The sequence below is a fragment of the Salmo trutta genome, chromosome 23, assembly GCF_901001165.1.
Source record: "Salmo trutta chromosome 23, fSalTru1.1, whole genome shotgun sequence".
Taxonomy (NCBI): domain Eukaryota; kingdom Metazoa; phylum Chordata; class Actinopteri; order Salmoniformes; family Salmonidae; genus Salmo; species Salmo trutta.
Genome location: NC_042979.1, coordinates 37,852,229 through 37,869,958, shown reverse-complemented (window position 1 = coordinate 37,869,958; position 17,730 = coordinate 37,852,229). Strand labels below are relative to the sequence as shown.

Genomic DNA, 17,730 nt, shown 5'->3' with positions numbered 1-17,730 from the left:
TGTGAGTACAATCAGAAATAGCATTTCAGTCCAACTATGATAAGTTTGACTTCAAGAAAATAAACTTCGAGTATTTTTTTCCATATGTAATTGGGCATATGAAAAAGCCATGTAACAGCGCATACTCATTAGAGTAGTTTTTACTAAATATTGTATGTTTCCCCATCGGACTATTTTTCTTGTGGCACACAGGTCTAGCTTTTGGATTTTTCCAACATGTCGAGCTCGTACCGAAGCAGGTGAGGTGTAGATGTGATTTATGAGTGGACAGTGGGTCATAATAACAAATTCGAGGAAATGTCATGTACGTTTGTGTTTTTTGGCAATCTCTTGTGGTGCGTTCTCTGTAGCTAATTGTTCGTGTATTATGTGGTAGACTCCAAAAGCTCTGTAGGCTCACTTTAGCCAACTAGTTAGCTAACGTTAGCTAGCTAGCTAGATAGATAGATAACGTTAGCCCGTTGTTTCGACGAAATGGGAAGACATCTGGTATCAATATCGATGAAAGTGCTCGCTTCTCTGTACTGTACAACACTGCACTGCAGACAATATCACCCCCATACCCTGCTTGAATGAAATAATTGTTTCGTATCTAGCTAACTATCTACTGTATGTGGATAAGAAACATTTTTGCTCAAGCGTAGACACAACTATCATGTTTGTCTATTTCTGTCTATTAATAGTTAGAATTAAAACTCGATACATTTAAACTTAAGGATCCCTAAAGGGCCATTTATTTCGAGGTTTTCAATGAACCAGGTAGTGGCTAACGTTAAACTGTTGAGGAAGGACTGGGCTAAGAGAATGCAGAACTTGTACTACCTAATTCCTCAAATGCAATTATGCAACTTAGGTTACTAACATACCCACATTCTCCACTGATCAAGTTATCACGACAAACTGAGACCACTTTAGACTAGAGACAGTCAAACCTGTCTGTCGTATATGACTTAATGACAGTCAAACCTGTGTGTTGTATTGAACTTAATGTCAGCTATTGATAATCCACAAGACAAAGATAAATACAGACTAGCCTAATCAAGGTACAATGTTGGTATGTTGCGTTACATTTGACCTATACAATGCAAATGCTGACAGGACATCCCTTTCAATCCTTGTAAGACAGGGTCAGTTCAAGCAGGACACACTAATTTACTTGATTTTAATCTATTTAGGGGCCTGCTATTTGTGGCTAAATAAAACTGTTCATATGCCTACTATGGTAACCTATTTTCTGTGATGGCCGAAATGTTGTCAAACTTAGGCTACTAATTATATATTTATATATATTTTTATATTTTATATTTTATATATATTTTATATTTATATTTATATTTTAGTCATTTAGCAGACGCTCTTATCCAGAGCGACTTACAGTAGTGAATGCATACATTTCATTTCATGCATTATTTTTTTGTTTTTGTACTGGCCCCCCGTGGGAATCGAACCCACAACCCTGGCGTTGCACACACCATGCTGGCGTTGCAAACACCACACTCTACCAACTGAGCCACAGGGAAGGAATTATAAAGCTTCCCTTGCTTTTAGGCTACTATTCACTTTTGCTTTTGGACTTTCTTGTTCCAGGAAAATAATGGATCCAATGTTATGATAATAGATCCCATGTTATGAAGGGCAACCCACTTTAGGGTTTCATTGTGACAGCAAATCACTTTTTCCTGGTATTGAAGTTAGTGATCTGAGGTCAGGACTGGTGTCTCGTGAGGGCTGTTGCTTGTTAATAAACAAATTAACTGTATTTCCCTTTGAATAGCGCCGAGCAACTTTGCTGATTGTCTGCAGTTTTAGAGGGAGCCATGACAAACAGGATGTAGCCGTTCAGGAAAAATATAAATAGCTATTACAGGAGAAAGGCATACTAGATTGAAATCATAGCTTTTGCTTTGGTTCTCTTCAGTAAGTTAGAACAAAATCAGAACGTCACAGATATAGCTAGGCTATGTAGAATGGACACAACTCTCTGATGTTGTAAAGCTAACCCTGTAAGTTCTACATGCACCTCTTTCTGTAAGCTAACACTGAGCGTTCAGCTTTAGCCAAAGCCCCGCTGTGTAGCATAAGCACTGCTGTATAGCCTAAGCCTTTAATACTTTTGGGCTAAATCACAACAATCAATCAACCCCAATCTATTTTTGATTTCCTCAGGGAGAATCAATGCTTATTTTCCTGTTAGTGGTAATGTAGCCTAACCACCACACCAATGGGTCCTGTGATATGGCTCGATTATCAGCTGATCATGACAGGAGGACAGACAGCCTGCATTGATCATGAGTTCACATAGGTATCACTGTCCCCATGCAGTCCAGCTGTCAGGAGGATGTTTGCATGTATAAGCTAGTGGCGGTACTGTATATTTAATGAGTAATTCAAGTGTTACAAACCGTTAAAGGGGCATTCTGCCAAGGTCCCTCCATTTAATATGCTTTTTTGTACCATAAGAACAGTTGGAGCAGGTTGTGTTGGTAAATCTGCATTTCAAAGACTGTTACCTTAGCAGCTGTCTGAGGTGGAAGTTGGACAAATCAATTATGTTGTACTGGGGGTCTATGGCTATTGGTACCAAGTTAGTGGGGAGGGGCAATTGGTCACAACCCCCTCCTTTTCTAGCCACATGAATGACTCCCCAGGGAATGTATAAGGTAACACATGAAACTCTGCAGCCCTGTGTAGATTGCATCTTTCCTTCTCATAGATAAATAATCATATGAGTCTACCCACCTACAACACCCTCTCCTGTTTGTCTGTCTGCTATATGTGCATAATCTGAATGAGGCATTATGGGAATGTGTCCCTCCTTATTCTTCATGGGAGGCATTAAGCCATGTCTGTATATTTTAAGATTTACATGAATGCCGCACACAGTATGCTTCTTACACCACAGCCTATATTGATGTTATTTTTCCCTTTCTTGTACAATTAAAGGATCCAGGAATTCAAGGTGGCCTTGAGTGAAGAGAAGCTAGACTTGAATGCACTTCGGGAACTTTGCTTCAGCGGTGAGAAAAAACTTTGCTTTCATCTCTAGAATGTAATTTTTTCATGTGTTTTTACTTAGTTTATGTTATGTCTCCTTATTTCACTTTATCTTGTCCTTTTTTTTCTGTCATTCCTGTCATTCCACCCTCCTATATCTCTCTCAGGTATCCCATTTGAAGGAGGCATCCGTGCACTTTGCTGGAAAGTGAGTTGCTCCATCCCTTTTAATAGAGATCTACAGTATGTAGTTTTAAGATTAGAAAAACAGGCTGAAACTAATACTATCTGTGAGTGATTGGGATTCTTATTTTGGATGACTTGCTTTCATGTTTCCAGGTCCTTCTTAACTACCTGCCTCTGGACCAGACAATGTGGGACTCCTTTCTCAAAAAGCAGAGGTAAAAACATCTCCACTACTGGTGGACATCAATTATTTATCAACAGGAGGAATAAGAATAAGAAATGTGTGCACTTGCAAGACCGGTTTGAAATAGGGCTGTGCGATATGGCCCAAAACTCATATTTCTATTTTTTTTTTCAAACTTATGGAAGATTCACGATATACAGTGCATTCGGACAGTGTTCAGACCCCTTCCCTTTTTCCACATTTTGTTACGTTACAGCCTTATTCTAAAATGGATAAAATAAATACAAATCCTCACCAATCTACACAAAATACCCCATAATGACAAAGCGAAAACCTTTTTTTTTTTTTATATATAGTTTTTTTCCCAATTTGTAAAAAATTTAACAGAAATACCTTATTTACATAAGTGTTCAGACTCTTTGTATATGAGACTCGAAATTGAGCTCAGGTGCATCTTGTTTCCATTGATCATCCTTGAGATGTTTTTACAACTTGATTGGATTCCACCTGTGGTAAATTCAATTGATTGGACATGATTTGGAAAGGCAGACACCTGTCTATGTAAGATCCCACAGTTGACAGTACGTGTCAGAGCAAAAACCAAGCCATGAGGTAGAAGGAATTGTCTGGAGATCTCTGAGACAGGATTGTATCCAGGCACAGATGTGGGTAAGGGTTCCAAGAAGGTCCCGAAGAACACAGCATTAAAGCGAACTGAGCAATCGGGGGAGAAGGGCCTTGGTCAGGGAGGTGACCAAGAACCCGATAGTCACTCTGACAGAGCATCAGAGTTCCTCTGTGAAGATGGGAGAACCTTCCAGAAAGACAACCATCTCTGCAGCACTCTACCAGTTAGGCCTTTATGGTAGAGTGGCCAGACGGAAGCCACTCCTCAGTAAAAGGCAAACCAAGATTGAACTCTTTGGCCTGAATGCAAAGTGTCACATCTGGAGGAAACTTGGCACCATCCCTACGGTGAAGCATGGGGGTGGCAGCATCATGCTGTGGGGATGTTTTTCAGCGGCAGGGACTGGGAGACTAGTTGGGATCGAGGGAAAGATGAATGGAGCAAAGTACAGAGAGATCCTTGATGAAAACCTGCTCCAGAGCACTCCGGATCTCAGACTGGGGTCAAAGGTTCACCTTCCAACATGATGACAACAACCCTAAGCACACTGCCAAGACAATGTAGGAGTGGCTTCGGGACAAGTCTCTGAATGTCCTTGAGTGGCCCAGCCAGAGCCCAGACTTGAACCCGATCAAACATCTCTGGAGAGACCTGAAAATACTTGTGCAGCGACACTCCCCATCCAACCTGACAGAGCTTGAGAGGACCTGCAGAGAAGAAGGGGACAAACTCCACCAATACAGGTGTGCCAAGCTTTTGGTGTCATACAAATCAAATCCTATTTTATTGGTCACATACACATGGTTAGCGGATGTTAATGCGAGTGTAACGAAATGCTTGTGCTTCTAGTTCCGAATGTGCAGTAATATCTAACAAGTAATCTAACAATTTCAGAACAACTACCTTATACACACAAGTGTAAAGGAATGAATAATAATATGTACATATAAATATATGGATGAGAGATGGCCGTGCGACATAGGCAAGATGCAGTAGATGGTATAGAGTATATACATATGAGATGAGTAATGTAGGCTATGTAAACACTATATAAAGTGGCATTGTTTAAAGTGACAAGTTATACATTTTTTACATCCAATTTTTAATTATTAAATTGGCTAGAGATTTGAGTCCGTATGTTAGCAGCAGCCACTCAATGTTAGTGATGGCTGTTTAACAGTCTGATGGCCTTGAGATAGAAGCTGTTTTTCAGTCTCTCTGTTCCAGCTTTGATGCACCTGTACTGACCTCGCCTTTTGGATGATAGCGGGGTGAACAGGCAGTGGCTCGGGTGGTTGTTGTCCTTGATCTTTTTGGCCTTCCTGTGACATCGATTGGTGTAGGTGTCCTGGAGGGCAGGTAGTTTGCCCCCAGTGATGCATTGTGCAGACCTCACTACCCTCTGGAGAGCCTTGCGGTTGAGGGCGGTGCAGTTGCCGAACCAGGCAATGATACAGCCCGACAGGATGCTCTCGATTGTGCATCTGTAAAAGTTTGTCAGGGTTTTCGGTGACAAGACACATTTCTTCAGCCTCCTGAGGTTGAAGAGGCGCTGTTGCGCCTTCTTCACCACACTGTGTGTGGGTGGACCATTTCAGTTTGTCTGTGATGTGTACGCCTAGGAACTTAAAACTTTCCACATTCTCCACTACTGTCCTGTCGATGTGGATAGGGGGGTTCTCCCTCTGTAGTTTCCCTAAGTCCACGATCATCTCCTTTGTTTTGTTGACGTTGAGTGTGAGGTTATTTTCCTGACATCACACTCCGAGGGCCCTCACCTCCTCCCTGTAGGCCGTCTCGTCGTTGTTGGTAGTCAAGCCTACCACTGTAGTGTCATCTGCAAACTTGATGATTGAGTTGGAGGCGTGCATGGCCACGCAGTCATGGGTGAACAGGCAGTACAGGAGAGGGCTGAGATGGGTCTGAATACTTATGTAAATGTAATATTTAAGTTTTTTATTTGTTATAAATGTGCAACAATTCTAAAAACCTGTCTTTGCTTTGTCATCATGCTATTGTGTGTAGATTTTTCCTGGCTAAATTCCCAATCTGGCCCTCATACCATCATGGCCACCTAATCATCCCCAGCTTACAATTGGCTCATTCATCCCCCTCCTCTCCCCTGAAACTATTCCCCAGGTCGTTGCTGTAAATGAGAATGTGTTCTCAGTCAACTTGCCTGGTAAAATAACGGTTAATTTTTTTTTTTTTAAATACAAATTGATGAGGGAATAAAGCAATTTAGAATAAGGCTGTAACGTAACAAAATGTGGAAAAAGTCAAGGGGTCTGAATATTTTCTGAATGCACTGTATATCTCAATTTACCTTTTTTCTCCTAATAAGCTTTGTTGTACAATTAAAGGTCAAATACACTGCATTTAAAACAGTCAGCAATAATCTAATGAATTCAGAGCTTGGTAAATTATACTTAGGCTGAACATATTCCTTCCACAACCATAAGACCCACTAATCATTACATTATTTCATCAAAATAGTTGTACCTGCTTTTTTTGTTTTTTGCAATCGTCACTGATCTGGCTTTCAGGTCTGTCTATAAAAATGCCCTTTTTGTTACCAGAATGTAACCAGAACCATGCATAAGATTAGAGAATAAACACAGGTCTCATAAACAATTTGTATTTATTTATTTAACCTTTATTTAACTAGGCAAGTCAGTTAAGAACAAATTCTTATTTCCAATGACGGCCTACCCCAGCCAAACCCGGACAACGCTGAGCCAATTGTGCGTCACCCTATGGGACTCCCAATCACGGCCGGATGTGATGCAGCCTGAATTTGAACCAGAGACTGCAGTGACACCTCTTGCACTGAGATGCAGTGCCTTAGACCGCTGCGCCACTCGGGAGCCCAATCTCTCAAGCACAAGCCCACGTGATAGTGATTAGCCAGCTAATATTTATATTTCAAATTTATCCAACTTGGATCTAAGTACAATTAAACAAGCTCTGAATTCCAGCTAACAAGGCAAAACAGTTGAATAGTTATGAACACAACCTTCTGTCCATCTCAAAGTGTTTAAAAGGATGCTAGCCTGTCCACTTGGTTCAGATGTTGACATCAATTGGTCTTCCTTAATTCTCAGAATGAGAACAAGTTGCCAATTCCTTATAATTGTTTTATGCTTATTGCACATGTATAAAACACAGACTCAACAGCTAGTATAACAATCTTTATTTGACTAAAATGCTGCTAGAAATACATGGTACCGTAATGCGCACGTGCAACAAACTGAGCATACATTTTCCAGAATGAATGTTCATTGGTACATACATTTTAGTAGTTTCTGCTCTAAATTTGAGTAGTTGAAACATAAGCAGGTATGGTTCGAAAGGTTAAATTCTCCTCTATTATAGTAAAATAATGTCTCCATATGTTTCGGCGTCCATATGACCGATTTCTGTTGAACCAAACCTAAAATGCAAATAGCAAGTTGTAATGGTTTGTCAGAGAGGTGATCTCTCACCTGGGTTGTTGTGAGTGGTAGGGGGAGGGGATGGATGAAAGAGGCAAAATGAGAGGTTTCACTCTCGCAAAAATCTGTCGCCTGCCTTCCCGCCTTTGGAACAACGACTCCCATTGTTAGGGCGGAGACATGAGCATCCCGTCATTACATACAGGTCTCTGGTGTAAATGAGTAGGTGCACAGCACAGAAGGAGCAAACGACAAGAGACCAAAAAGACAAAATGAGAACAAGCGGTCATAAACGCTCCTAAAATGAAAAATACAAAACTTGATTCAGGCATTTGGAAAGTCTAATTAATTCGATATATCGCCCAGCCCTAGTCTGAATGGTTAAAGGGAAAATGAAACCATCTCTAGATGTACTGACTTTTGACTCAGCCCTTTGAGGCCTTTTTATATAGAGCATTAGAACATGAACTGATCAAGACTGAGCCACTTTGTATATCCTTCCATCTCAGCCTTTTAATCAATGACAGAATTATACCTTGGTAACTAACCAATTCTTGGTCAAGTATATCCCCCCCTGTCTCGCTGGAGTTTACTTTGGGAATCTTTTTCATTCCTAGACATCAGCTGATTCATAATGGAACCTGGCCTATTAAAATATGACACTAGAACCCAACACACCCGGCTCAGGTCAGCTGTATCGGGTCGGCTCTGGACAGGGGATACGGTGGTGGCGATTCTGCTCCTTCTATTGGCTCCCTCTTCACTGAATTATTGAAATCCTTTGACTGTTTGATTGAGCCTGCCTGGAATGCTTTGAATGGCCCCGTCCCGAAACAACCCCTAGCCCCTAGTCAATTCAGAATTCTGTTGGTATAAGAAATATGGCAGCATGTCCATGATGATGTCATTTTGCTGAGTCTAGTAAATTTCACTAAGTCCAATTGTCGGTCAAATTGAACTCCTGAAATGAGACCATTAGGATTAGCTGACCTCCGATAGTCACTGACTCTTGCGTTAATCCACAGGCGTTGAGATACAATAGAATACTGTTCTTAAAATGTTGTATTTAATTCTGTGCCCACAGGGAGGGTTATTCCCAGTTCCTGAAGGAGATGATTATCCAGCCCGGCATCGCTAAGGCCAACCTGGGCCTCTCCAGAGAAGACGTGACCATGGAGGACCACGTGAGTTTCTCCTCTCCCTCCTTCTTTACCCCCCCAAAATATACCAATTTCTTACTCTGATACACACCGCTGGGTTGTCTCAGCTAATCCACAGGAACTTTCACCTAATTTTCCCATACATTAATTTTAATTCTGTTTTTCTGACTTTCTTTCAATCTCTCAGCCTCTCAACCCCAACCCAGAGAGCAAGTGGAACAACTACTTCAGAGACAACGAGGTGCTGCTGCAGATTGATAAAGATGTCAGGTAGGTAGCTTGGCAACAAGGTAGGCACTTCTTTAGCTGACTGTGAAGTGAATATCTCCTTGTATTATAAGTAACTCGTCCTCCGGAGCAGGGGCGAGCATTAATGAATAGTCTATTAATGTATTCCAGTAGCCTGTCATGGAAGACCATCTCTAAATAGGCAGAAGGTCAGCAGCAGTGGCTCTCTCTGATGGAAGGAAGTCTTCTATTCCACAAAGGACAAAGAGGATTATAACTATTAAGTGCTAACTAACTAATGTATTTCTGTAATGGCAGGCGCCTGTACCCAGACATGGCCTTCTTCCAGTGGCCCACAGACTACCCCTGCCAGCTGATCCTGGACCCCCAGAATGACTATGAGACCCTCAGGTGCCGTGTGGAACAGACCACCCTCAAGGCCCAGACCGTGGACCGAAACCGCAGCGGGGTCACCAACGTGAGTCTGACCATCAGAGAGAGAAAGTGTGTGTGTCTGTTTCATTTGGCAGGTAGCCTAGCAGTTGAGCGTTGGGCCACTAACCGAAAGGTTACTGGTTCGAATCACCGAACCGACTAGTTGAAAAATCTGTCGACGTGCCCTTGAGCGAGGCACTTTACCCTAATAGCTCCGCTAAGTCGCTCTGGAAAAGAGTGTCAGCTAAATGACTAAAATGCCAAATGTGACGAGGAATACCTGTGTAAGAATGCTGTTCATCGACTACAGCTCAGCCTTCAACACCATAGTGCCCTCCGAGCTCATCACTAAACTCAGGGCCCTGTGTCTGAAACCCACCCTGTGCAACGGTGTCCTAGACTTCCTCATGGGCCGACCCCAGGTGGTGAAGTTATGTAACAACACCTCTGCTACGCTGATCCTCAACACACTGATCCCCTCCTGTACTCCCTGTTCACCCACGACTGTGTAACCACGCACGCCTCCAACTGAATCATCAAGTTTGCTGACGACGACCTGATTACCAACAACGACGAGACAGCCTACAGGGAAGAGGGGATTGCCCGGGCAGGGTGTTGCCAGGAAAATAACCTCCCTCAACGTCAACAAAACGAAGGAGCTGATCCTGGACTACAAGAGACAACAGAGAGAGCACGCCCCCATCCACATTGACACGCCCCCCCCTCCACATCGACACGCCCCCTCCACATAGACACGCCCCCTCCACATCGACACGCCCCCTCCACATCGACACGCCCCATCCCCATCGACACGCCCCCATCCCCATCGACACGCCCCCCCATAGACACGCCCCCATCCACATCGACACGCCCCCATCGACACGCCCCCATCCACATCGACGGTGCTTCAAGTTCCTCGGTGTGCACATCACTGAGGATCTGAAATGGTCAGATCACACCTACAGTGAAGAAATTCGGCTTGGCTCCTAAGACCCTCAGGAATTTCTACAGATGCACAATTGAGAGCATCCTGTCAGGCTGTATCACCGCCTGGTAGAGCAATTGCACCGTCCACAACTGCAGGGCTCTCCTGAGGCTGGTGCAGTCAGCCCAACGCGTAACCTGGTGCACACTGCCTGCCCTCCGGTGTCACAGGAAGGCCAAGAAGATCATCTAGGACCTCAGCCACCCGAGCCACAGCCTGTTCACCCTGCTGCCATCTAGAAGGTGGAGACAGTACTGGTGCATCAAAGCTGGGACCGAAAGACTGATAAACAGCTTTTATCTCAAAGCCATCGGACTGTTAAACAGTCACCACTAGACTGCCTCCGTCCAGTACCTTTCCCTCTGCCGGTAGCATACTCTTCCCGTTAGTCCCTGTCACTAGCTGGCTACCACCGGGTACTCTATCCTGCATCTTAGGGACTGCTGCCATATGTACATAGTCATTGAACACTGGTCACTTTAATAATGTTTACATACTATTTATACAGTATATCTACTGCTATTGTTTGATCATTAAAAAAACATGGATTAATGTGCTTGTTTGCATTGATTAATAGGAACTAGGAACGTATGCATTACACTGCAACTGACATAACACCTGCTAAACTGTATATGCATCCAAGAATATTTGATTTGATTTATCAATGCTTCCACTCCCATAGGTGGCAGGGCGACCTTGTTTAGGTAACGCTAGGGAAAAAACTATTCAGTTGGCAGTAGTGCTGACTCTACTACCCTGTGTTATGTTCATTCCCCCACCCTACTCTTCTGCTTTAAGCAATGCGGTCACGATGCACAAGCTGTGGTGAGTATGCAAGGTCTCGGCAAGTTTGGCAAGGGGGATACTACAAAGCAGGATCAATGAGTTGGCCAGCTAACTTGCATAAATATTCTGAAATAACTTTTTATTTTTTAGAAAGTTGAGTTTGAAATGGGCATGGTGTGTTGTTCGAGATAATTACATCTAAGTTTAGCTTTCTTAATGAACTAGAAAATCAATAGTTATTTCTGGTTGTTTATTGAAGTTAGCTGTCTAACTCATTGATTCTACTTTGTAGTATACCCCACTGATATTGGCTTGATAGCCCTATTTGACTTATGGGTGTATTTGGCTTGTGTTCATTTCCATTCTATAACAATTAGAATGGAATTTGAATTCCAATCTTTATGGATTCCCCTCGCCAAAGCGTTTCTTCCATGGCGAGAGCTGTCATGCTGCTTTGATAACTGTTGCTTGTGGATAAGCAATATGGTAGAAATGTTGTTCATATTGCTCATACCCATCTAATCCTTTCAGATCTACACAAGCGCCTGCCTCGGGGGGTAGGTTGTTTTTGGACTGGGCCTAACCACCCCTCTCTCTCCTACCCATTCTCCCCTCTCCTCTCTACACACCCTTTCCCCTCTTTACCTCCCCCCTCTTCAGGTGAGCTCCCCGGGCAAGTCCCTCAACCTGTACCCTTCCAACGAGTACGAGGTGCTGCCCAATGGCTGCGAGGCCCACTGGGAGGTGGTGGAGCGCATCCTGTTCATCTACGCTAAGCTCAACCCGGGCATCGCCTACGTTCAGGGCATGAACGAGGTGGTGGGACCCCTCTACTACACCTTCGCTACCGACCCCAACGACAAGTGGAGAGGTGGGTGGAGGTGTCTTGGGAGCAGAGCAGAAGACACCTCTAGTGTAGATGGACTAATAAAGTACTATTCTGTTGTATTAATGGCAAATAACAGCTCTATTTGCTGCTAATTTTCTCTGATAGTCCCATTGCACTAGTCTCTGCATCAGAGTGCTAATGTTCTGTGATGGAATGGGTGTTCTGTGATGGAATGGGTGTTCTGTGATGGAATGGGTGTTCTGTGATGGAATGGGTGTTCTGTGATGGAATGGGTGTTCTGTGATGGAACAATGGGTGTTCTGTGATGGAACAATGGGTGTTCTGTGATGGAATGGGTGTTCTGTGATGGAATGGGTGTTCTGTGATGGAACAATGGGTGTTCTGTGATGGAATGGGTGTTCTGTGATGGAATGGGTGTTCTGTGATGGAATGGGTGTTCTGTGATGGAACAATGGGTGTTCTGTGATGGAACAATGGGTGTTCTGTGATGGAACAATGGGTGTTCTGTGATGGAATGGGTGTTCTGTGATGGAATGGGTGTTCTGTGATGGAATGGGTGTTCCGTGATGGAATGGGTGTTCTGTGATGGAATGGGTGTTCTGTGATGGAATGGGTGTTCTGTGATGGAATGGGTGTTCTGTGATGGAATGGGTGTTCTGTGATGGAATGGGTGTTCTGTGATGGAATGGGTGTTCTGTGATGGAATGGGTGTTCTGTGATGGAATGGGTGTTCTGTGATGGAATGGGTGTTCTGTGATGGAATGGGTGTTCTGTGATGGAACAATGGGTGTTCTGTGATGGAATGGATCAAGCTAACTGATTCAGCACTGCCACCTAGAGGACAAATGAGGGACCCCCCCTTCTTCCTGATCACTTCTAATTCTCAGATATTTATTGCTTGACCTCCATTTAGAAGTATTTTATTGTCTGTCATATATAGACAGACAGACACAATAGACACTAGTTAGGACACGATTGACTGACTGACTCGTTTACTAATTGACCGTCCAACCAATCAGAGCACGCCGAGGCGGACACCTTCTTTTGTTTCACCAACCTGATGTCGGAGAACCGGGACATGTTCATCAAGAGTCTGGATGACTCACAGTGCGGCATCACCTACAAGATGGAGAGCGTCTACTCCATGCTCAAGGAGAAGGACATGGAGCTCTACATTAAACTGGTGAGCAAAGGACTGCTGGGCCCAGTCCCATAGCCATCCCTATGCCCTTTCCCTGGGCCCTTGTTGACTCGTCTTCACGGATCTGAAAGGATACAAGTTCATACGGAAATGGGGAGGAGTGGTATAGGGGGCTTACACATTTGATCTGTTTAACCATTAATTTTCCCCATGCACCTCCTAACCAAAACCAACACTTCGTTTGATGAATTATTTTAGTGGGATAATGTTATGATGTTTGTAGTTATTATTGAGGCTAGTTCAATCTTTCAACCCCCTAACTCCCTTCTCTTTAACAGCAGGAGCAGAACATCAAGCCTCAGTACTTCACCTTCCGCTGGCTGACCCTGCTGCTGTCTCAGGAGTTCCTCCTGCCCGACGTCATCCGCATCTGGGACACGCTCTTTTCAGACCAGGACCGCTTCAACTTCCTCATCCTGGTCTGCTGCGCCATGCTCGTGTGAGTTCCCGTCTGTCCTCCCTAGCCACGAACCACAGCCCCCTGGGCTGGAACGCCCCTAACCCCAGATTGACCCCAGCCCCAATTCACCAAGTCTGTTGAATTGTACATGGACAAGAATACAATGAAATTCCGGAATTGACTTGAATTTGGATGGAATTGGATACTAGTAAGATGCGTGTCTGCATCTTACCATATGATATGCATTGTTTGTTATTTCTGTTCTGATTAGCATGCCTGTCCTGTGTGGTTTCAGACTGATTCGAGATCAGTTGCTGGCGGGAGACTTCACGATCAACATGAGACTGCTGCAGGTAAGACCATCTGAAAGGATCTATTCAAATACACTGGGGCCAATGTAGGAAATGTTTTAGGCGACTAAGGTGGTTTTACTTCACGTTTTAGCTGATTGTCTCTGGTCTTCTTCAGGACTACCCCATCTCAGATGTCCACACCATCCTGGCCAAGGCCAAGGAGCTTCAGGATGGGTCATAGCCACCCCTACCTCCCTTCTCCCTCCCAAGATGCACCATTAAAACTGATAACCCTGGGCACAACAAAGGAGGGAGAGGAAGACACCTGGCGCCGGGTTGGTGCAAGGTTGGTCGGAGAAACCAAACTCAGTACTTAGGCTTGTCGTCTCACTCTCACGGCCTGACAGTTTTTCCACTGGGAGGGTGTGTGGCCTCAAGCTATTTATTTTTGCACTGAACACTTGAAAAAAAGTGTACAAATCTGCATATATGAAGCAGAGAAACCACAGTAACGATTACAACAGAAGCATCATTATAAAGTCTGCCAGGGCTAATATAACACTCCCAGGGTTTCTTTTTAGTGGGATGGGAATAACTTTTTTTCTTTTCTTTTTTTTTACTGTCTAAGTGAACATGTTTTTTTTTATCATTAAGATGAAATATAATACTTCCTTGTAAAGACTAACTACAACAACAAAATGTCCAGAGGCAAAACTGTTGCCACAGAGCGTGTAGGGTTTGCTTTAAAGTATAGATTGTTATGAAATTGGGCCTCAACGCAAGCATCCTCTCTCTCTTTTTCATGACCATGCTCAGATATTTACTCTACGCACATGAGCTACATGTCTGGACAGTTTATAGCTGGTTGTAACCTGATTTTGTGTCTATGGAATCGCCAATAGTAATGTATGTTTGCTGTCAAATCAACGGGGTGTGAAACTTGTTTTATCATTTTTTTTGGTGTGTCATCTAGCAGAAGCTCTTATCCAGAGCGACCTACAGGTGCAATTTGGGTTTAGTGCCTTGCTCAAGGGCACATCGGCAGATTATTCACCTAGTCGGCTTCGGAGTTCGAACCAGCGACCTTTCGGTTACTGTCCTAACACTCTTAACCACTAGGCTACTTGCCGTCCGACCCACTAACCTAACTGAAATTGATACATTGATGACGATGATAAGGTTGCTTTTGATGTGAGGGCATTACTAAGCAAACAAATCAATCCAATTAAATTGGGCATTCATTTTTTAATAATATATTTTGACTTATCTCTGGTCGCATTGAGTGGCCAGAATAAACCAGAATACATTGAACGTGAATGACATCTTGTAAATGAAGCATAACACATTTTGCTCTGCATACTGTAAGATTATTACAGAGAGCAAATGATTGATAATAGTAGCTGAATATTTATCATGGATATATGAATGACATTGAATGGCTATGATAACTTTTCTGTATTCACATAATGGAGTTGACAGATAAGAGTTGAAAAATAACAGAGTTAATTATTAAAATCACCATGATTGAATGTTATAGATTATATATATATTTTTTTTAAACGCTAAGACTTACCACAAAGCTAAGACACCCTTGACATGTATTTACCTTTTCAAACAGTAGGACCTGCATAATAATGTGATACTTTAAAGTACACAGATAATGACTTGCTTTGTTTTCATCAATATTGTTAGAATGATACAACAGTTACCTTTTTACTGTTTGCGTTTCAGTAGCATTCCCTAGAAATTCCACGTATCACCATCCCTTTCAGTGTCAAGATGGTATCAGTCTACATTCTTTTCTTTACATATTTTTCTTCGTGGTCTCCAATTGTCTCATAGCTGCAACTCCCGTACAGTCTCGGGAGAGGCGAAGGTCGAGAGCCGAGCATCCTCCGAAACACAAACCAACCAACTGCTTCTTGACACAATGCCCACTTAACCCAGAAGCCAGCCGCAACAATGTGTCGGAGGAAACACTGTACACCTGGCGACCGTGCACTGCGCCCGGCCCGCCAAAGGATTTGCTAGTGCGCGATGGTACAAGGACATCCCTGCCGGCCAAACCCTCCCATAACCGGACGACACTGGGCCAATTGTGCACCACCTCATGGGGCTCCCAGGTCGCGGCCGGCTGCGACAGAGCCTGGACTCAAACCCAGAATCTCTGGTGGCACAGCTACTATTGCACTGCGATGCAGTGTCGTAGACCACTGCGCCACTCGGGAAGCTTCAGTCTACATTCTAACACTATTTCAGTAACAAGATGGTATCTTCCTACTGAAAAATTGCCTAGACAGGAATTAGTACAAATTGACAGTCTGTGACTAGCGACGGTTCAATGTGGCTTTAATGTACTAAAGTGAGGTAGTAAAAGATACTGTGCTGAGTATTTTGACACTCTGAATGAAATGGGAACACTCCTAGTTCAAACAACTTGGCTTGGTCGATCAGTGTGTCTATAATCATGTCTTGATCTTAAAGGCCCAGTGCAGTCAAACTTGATTTGCCTGTGTTTTATATATATTTTGGATTCATACTGACATTGTGAACATTATGATAATGCCCTTTTAGTGTAAGAGCTGTTTTGAAAATACTTCTTGAAATGTCAGCTTGTTTTGGTGGGAGGGAGTTTTGGCCTTCCATGGTGACATCACCATGTGGTGAATTGGTTAATAGACCAATAAGAAAGATTTCCAAACCTCTCTGCCAATAACAGCTAGTTTTCAGTTCCCCCTCCCTAGTCAGAACACTCCCTGACAGTCTTAGCCAAATTCTTGCTTGCGAAATTGCTCTTTGCTAAGAAGCTATTTTTTTTTTATTTTTGACCATTTTAATTTAAAACAATCACAGTAAGGTACTTAATTGTTACGTAGAAAGGATTTGATACTGATGTAAAATAAAAAAAACAGCTGCATTGAACCTTTAATGAATGTATATAAACAGTGACAAATCCCCCCTTGAAGGTTCAGTAATGACAACGAAGGAAAGTCTTGTCTTCCTGTGATCCACAAACGTTTGTTGTCAATGATGAATGGTTCTCTAGCATTTTCTCATTCTTGTCTTGCTCTTTCACAATTTTTTTCCTTTACTTTTTTCATTTTTTACATGCCTCTTGCCTTTCTCCCACCTCTTCCTCCCCTCCTTGCCCTGTGATTTTTGAGGGCTTGTCCAGGATAGGGCTAACAGCAAGACAGTAGGCCCCGTGCCACAGTCAGCCTGCCAACCGCCATGCACTGCCATTCTCCCTCTTATCATATCGCTCTGTTTCTCATCCAGCAGACATTCCATTTTTGGACCACAAATGATCTGTTTTACAGCTATTTTGAGACTGTTTTAGAAAGCAGCTCACTGCCTCTGGTCTCTCATCTCTGCCAACCGTTTGACGGTAGACATCAAATCCTATGTGGCAAAAAGCTACTATAATTGTAGACTTGAGAATAACAGGGCTAGATAGGGAGAATGCATAGTCATCATGAAATATAAGAATATATTTTGTAACCCTCGATGGCTTTTTCTGTAACGTTTTTCCTCCGTTGAATTTAACATGGCTGAACAGTCTTTTGTCGTTGTCTGTTTGTTTGTTACTCGCACCACAATGTCCTTGGTGTCAGATGAATGTTTGTCATGCCACTGCTACACAGGGCAACAATGTAAATTGTCCAGCGTGTTGTGCTCTGATTTGACCCCATCCTCCATTGTCTTAAAAATCCATAACGTCTTTGACTATGTGGAAGGACAACATTGCATTGTTGCCAGTGGCGATTATATAAATCTGTATAGTGATTACATCAGGAATTTGACAATGCTACGTGTAGCCATATTCTCTAAGGGTTCTTTATTGTGTATTTTCAGGCCCTTTTTTATAAATGCCAAGTGCGCAACAAGTACAGTTTTTACTTTACACCCTTTCCCCGTGTTGCTTTCCCTCATTTCTCCCATTCTGCTCTCTCCCTCTTCCTGTCC

General features: G+C 43.2%; 1 protein-coding gene across 3 annotated transcripts; it reads left to right on the top strand.

Annotated features, from left to right (window-relative positions):
* Positions 1 to 155: 155 nt before the first annotated feature.
* On the top strand, positions 156 to 15,652 carry LOC115159997 (TBC1 domain family member 13). Of its 3 annotated transcripts, XR_003868980.1 has the most exons (13): positions 156 to 239; positions 2,944 to 3,017; positions 3,162 to 3,202; positions 3,334 to 3,395; positions 8,511 to 8,610; positions 8,774 to 8,856; positions 9,133 to 9,292; positions 11,681 to 11,891; positions 12,890 to 13,053; positions 13,350 to 13,510; positions 13,767 to 13,824; positions 13,940 to 14,110; positions 15,607 to 15,652. XR_003868980.1 is itself a non-coding variant. In XM_029710208.1 (12 exons), the coding sequence occupies exons 1-12, from the start codon at positions 217 to 219 to the stop codon at positions 14,003 to 14,005; spliced, it is 1,200 nt and encodes a 399-aa protein (XP_029566068.1). In that variant the 5' UTR covers positions 156 to 216; the 3' UTR covers positions 14,006 to 15,298. The 3 variants fall into 3 exon arrangements, 2 of the variants coding, with proteins under 2 accessions (XP_029566068.1, XP_029566067.1); XM_029710208.1 differs by lacking the exon at positions 15,607 to 15,652 and having other exon boundaries at positions 13,353 to 13,510; positions 13,940 to 15,298; XM_029710207.1 differs by lacking the exon at positions 15,607 to 15,652 and having other exon boundaries at positions 13,940 to 15,298.
* Positions 15,653 to 17,730: the final 2,078 nt, after the last annotated feature.

Bases quoted from the DNA above. Each gene is read 5' to 3' on its own strand.
- LOC115159997 (XM_029710207.1), top strand. From the start codon at position 217: ATGTCGAGCTCGTACCGAAGCAG. The intron at 3,396-8,510 runs GTAAAAACATCT...CTGTGCCCACAG, and splicing joins TCCTTTCTCAAAAAGCAGAG to GGAGGGTTATTCCCAGTTCC. The intron at 13,825-13,939 runs GTAAGACCATCT...GGTCTTCTTCAG, and splicing joins TCAACATGAGACTGCTGCAG to GACTACCCCATCTCAGATGT.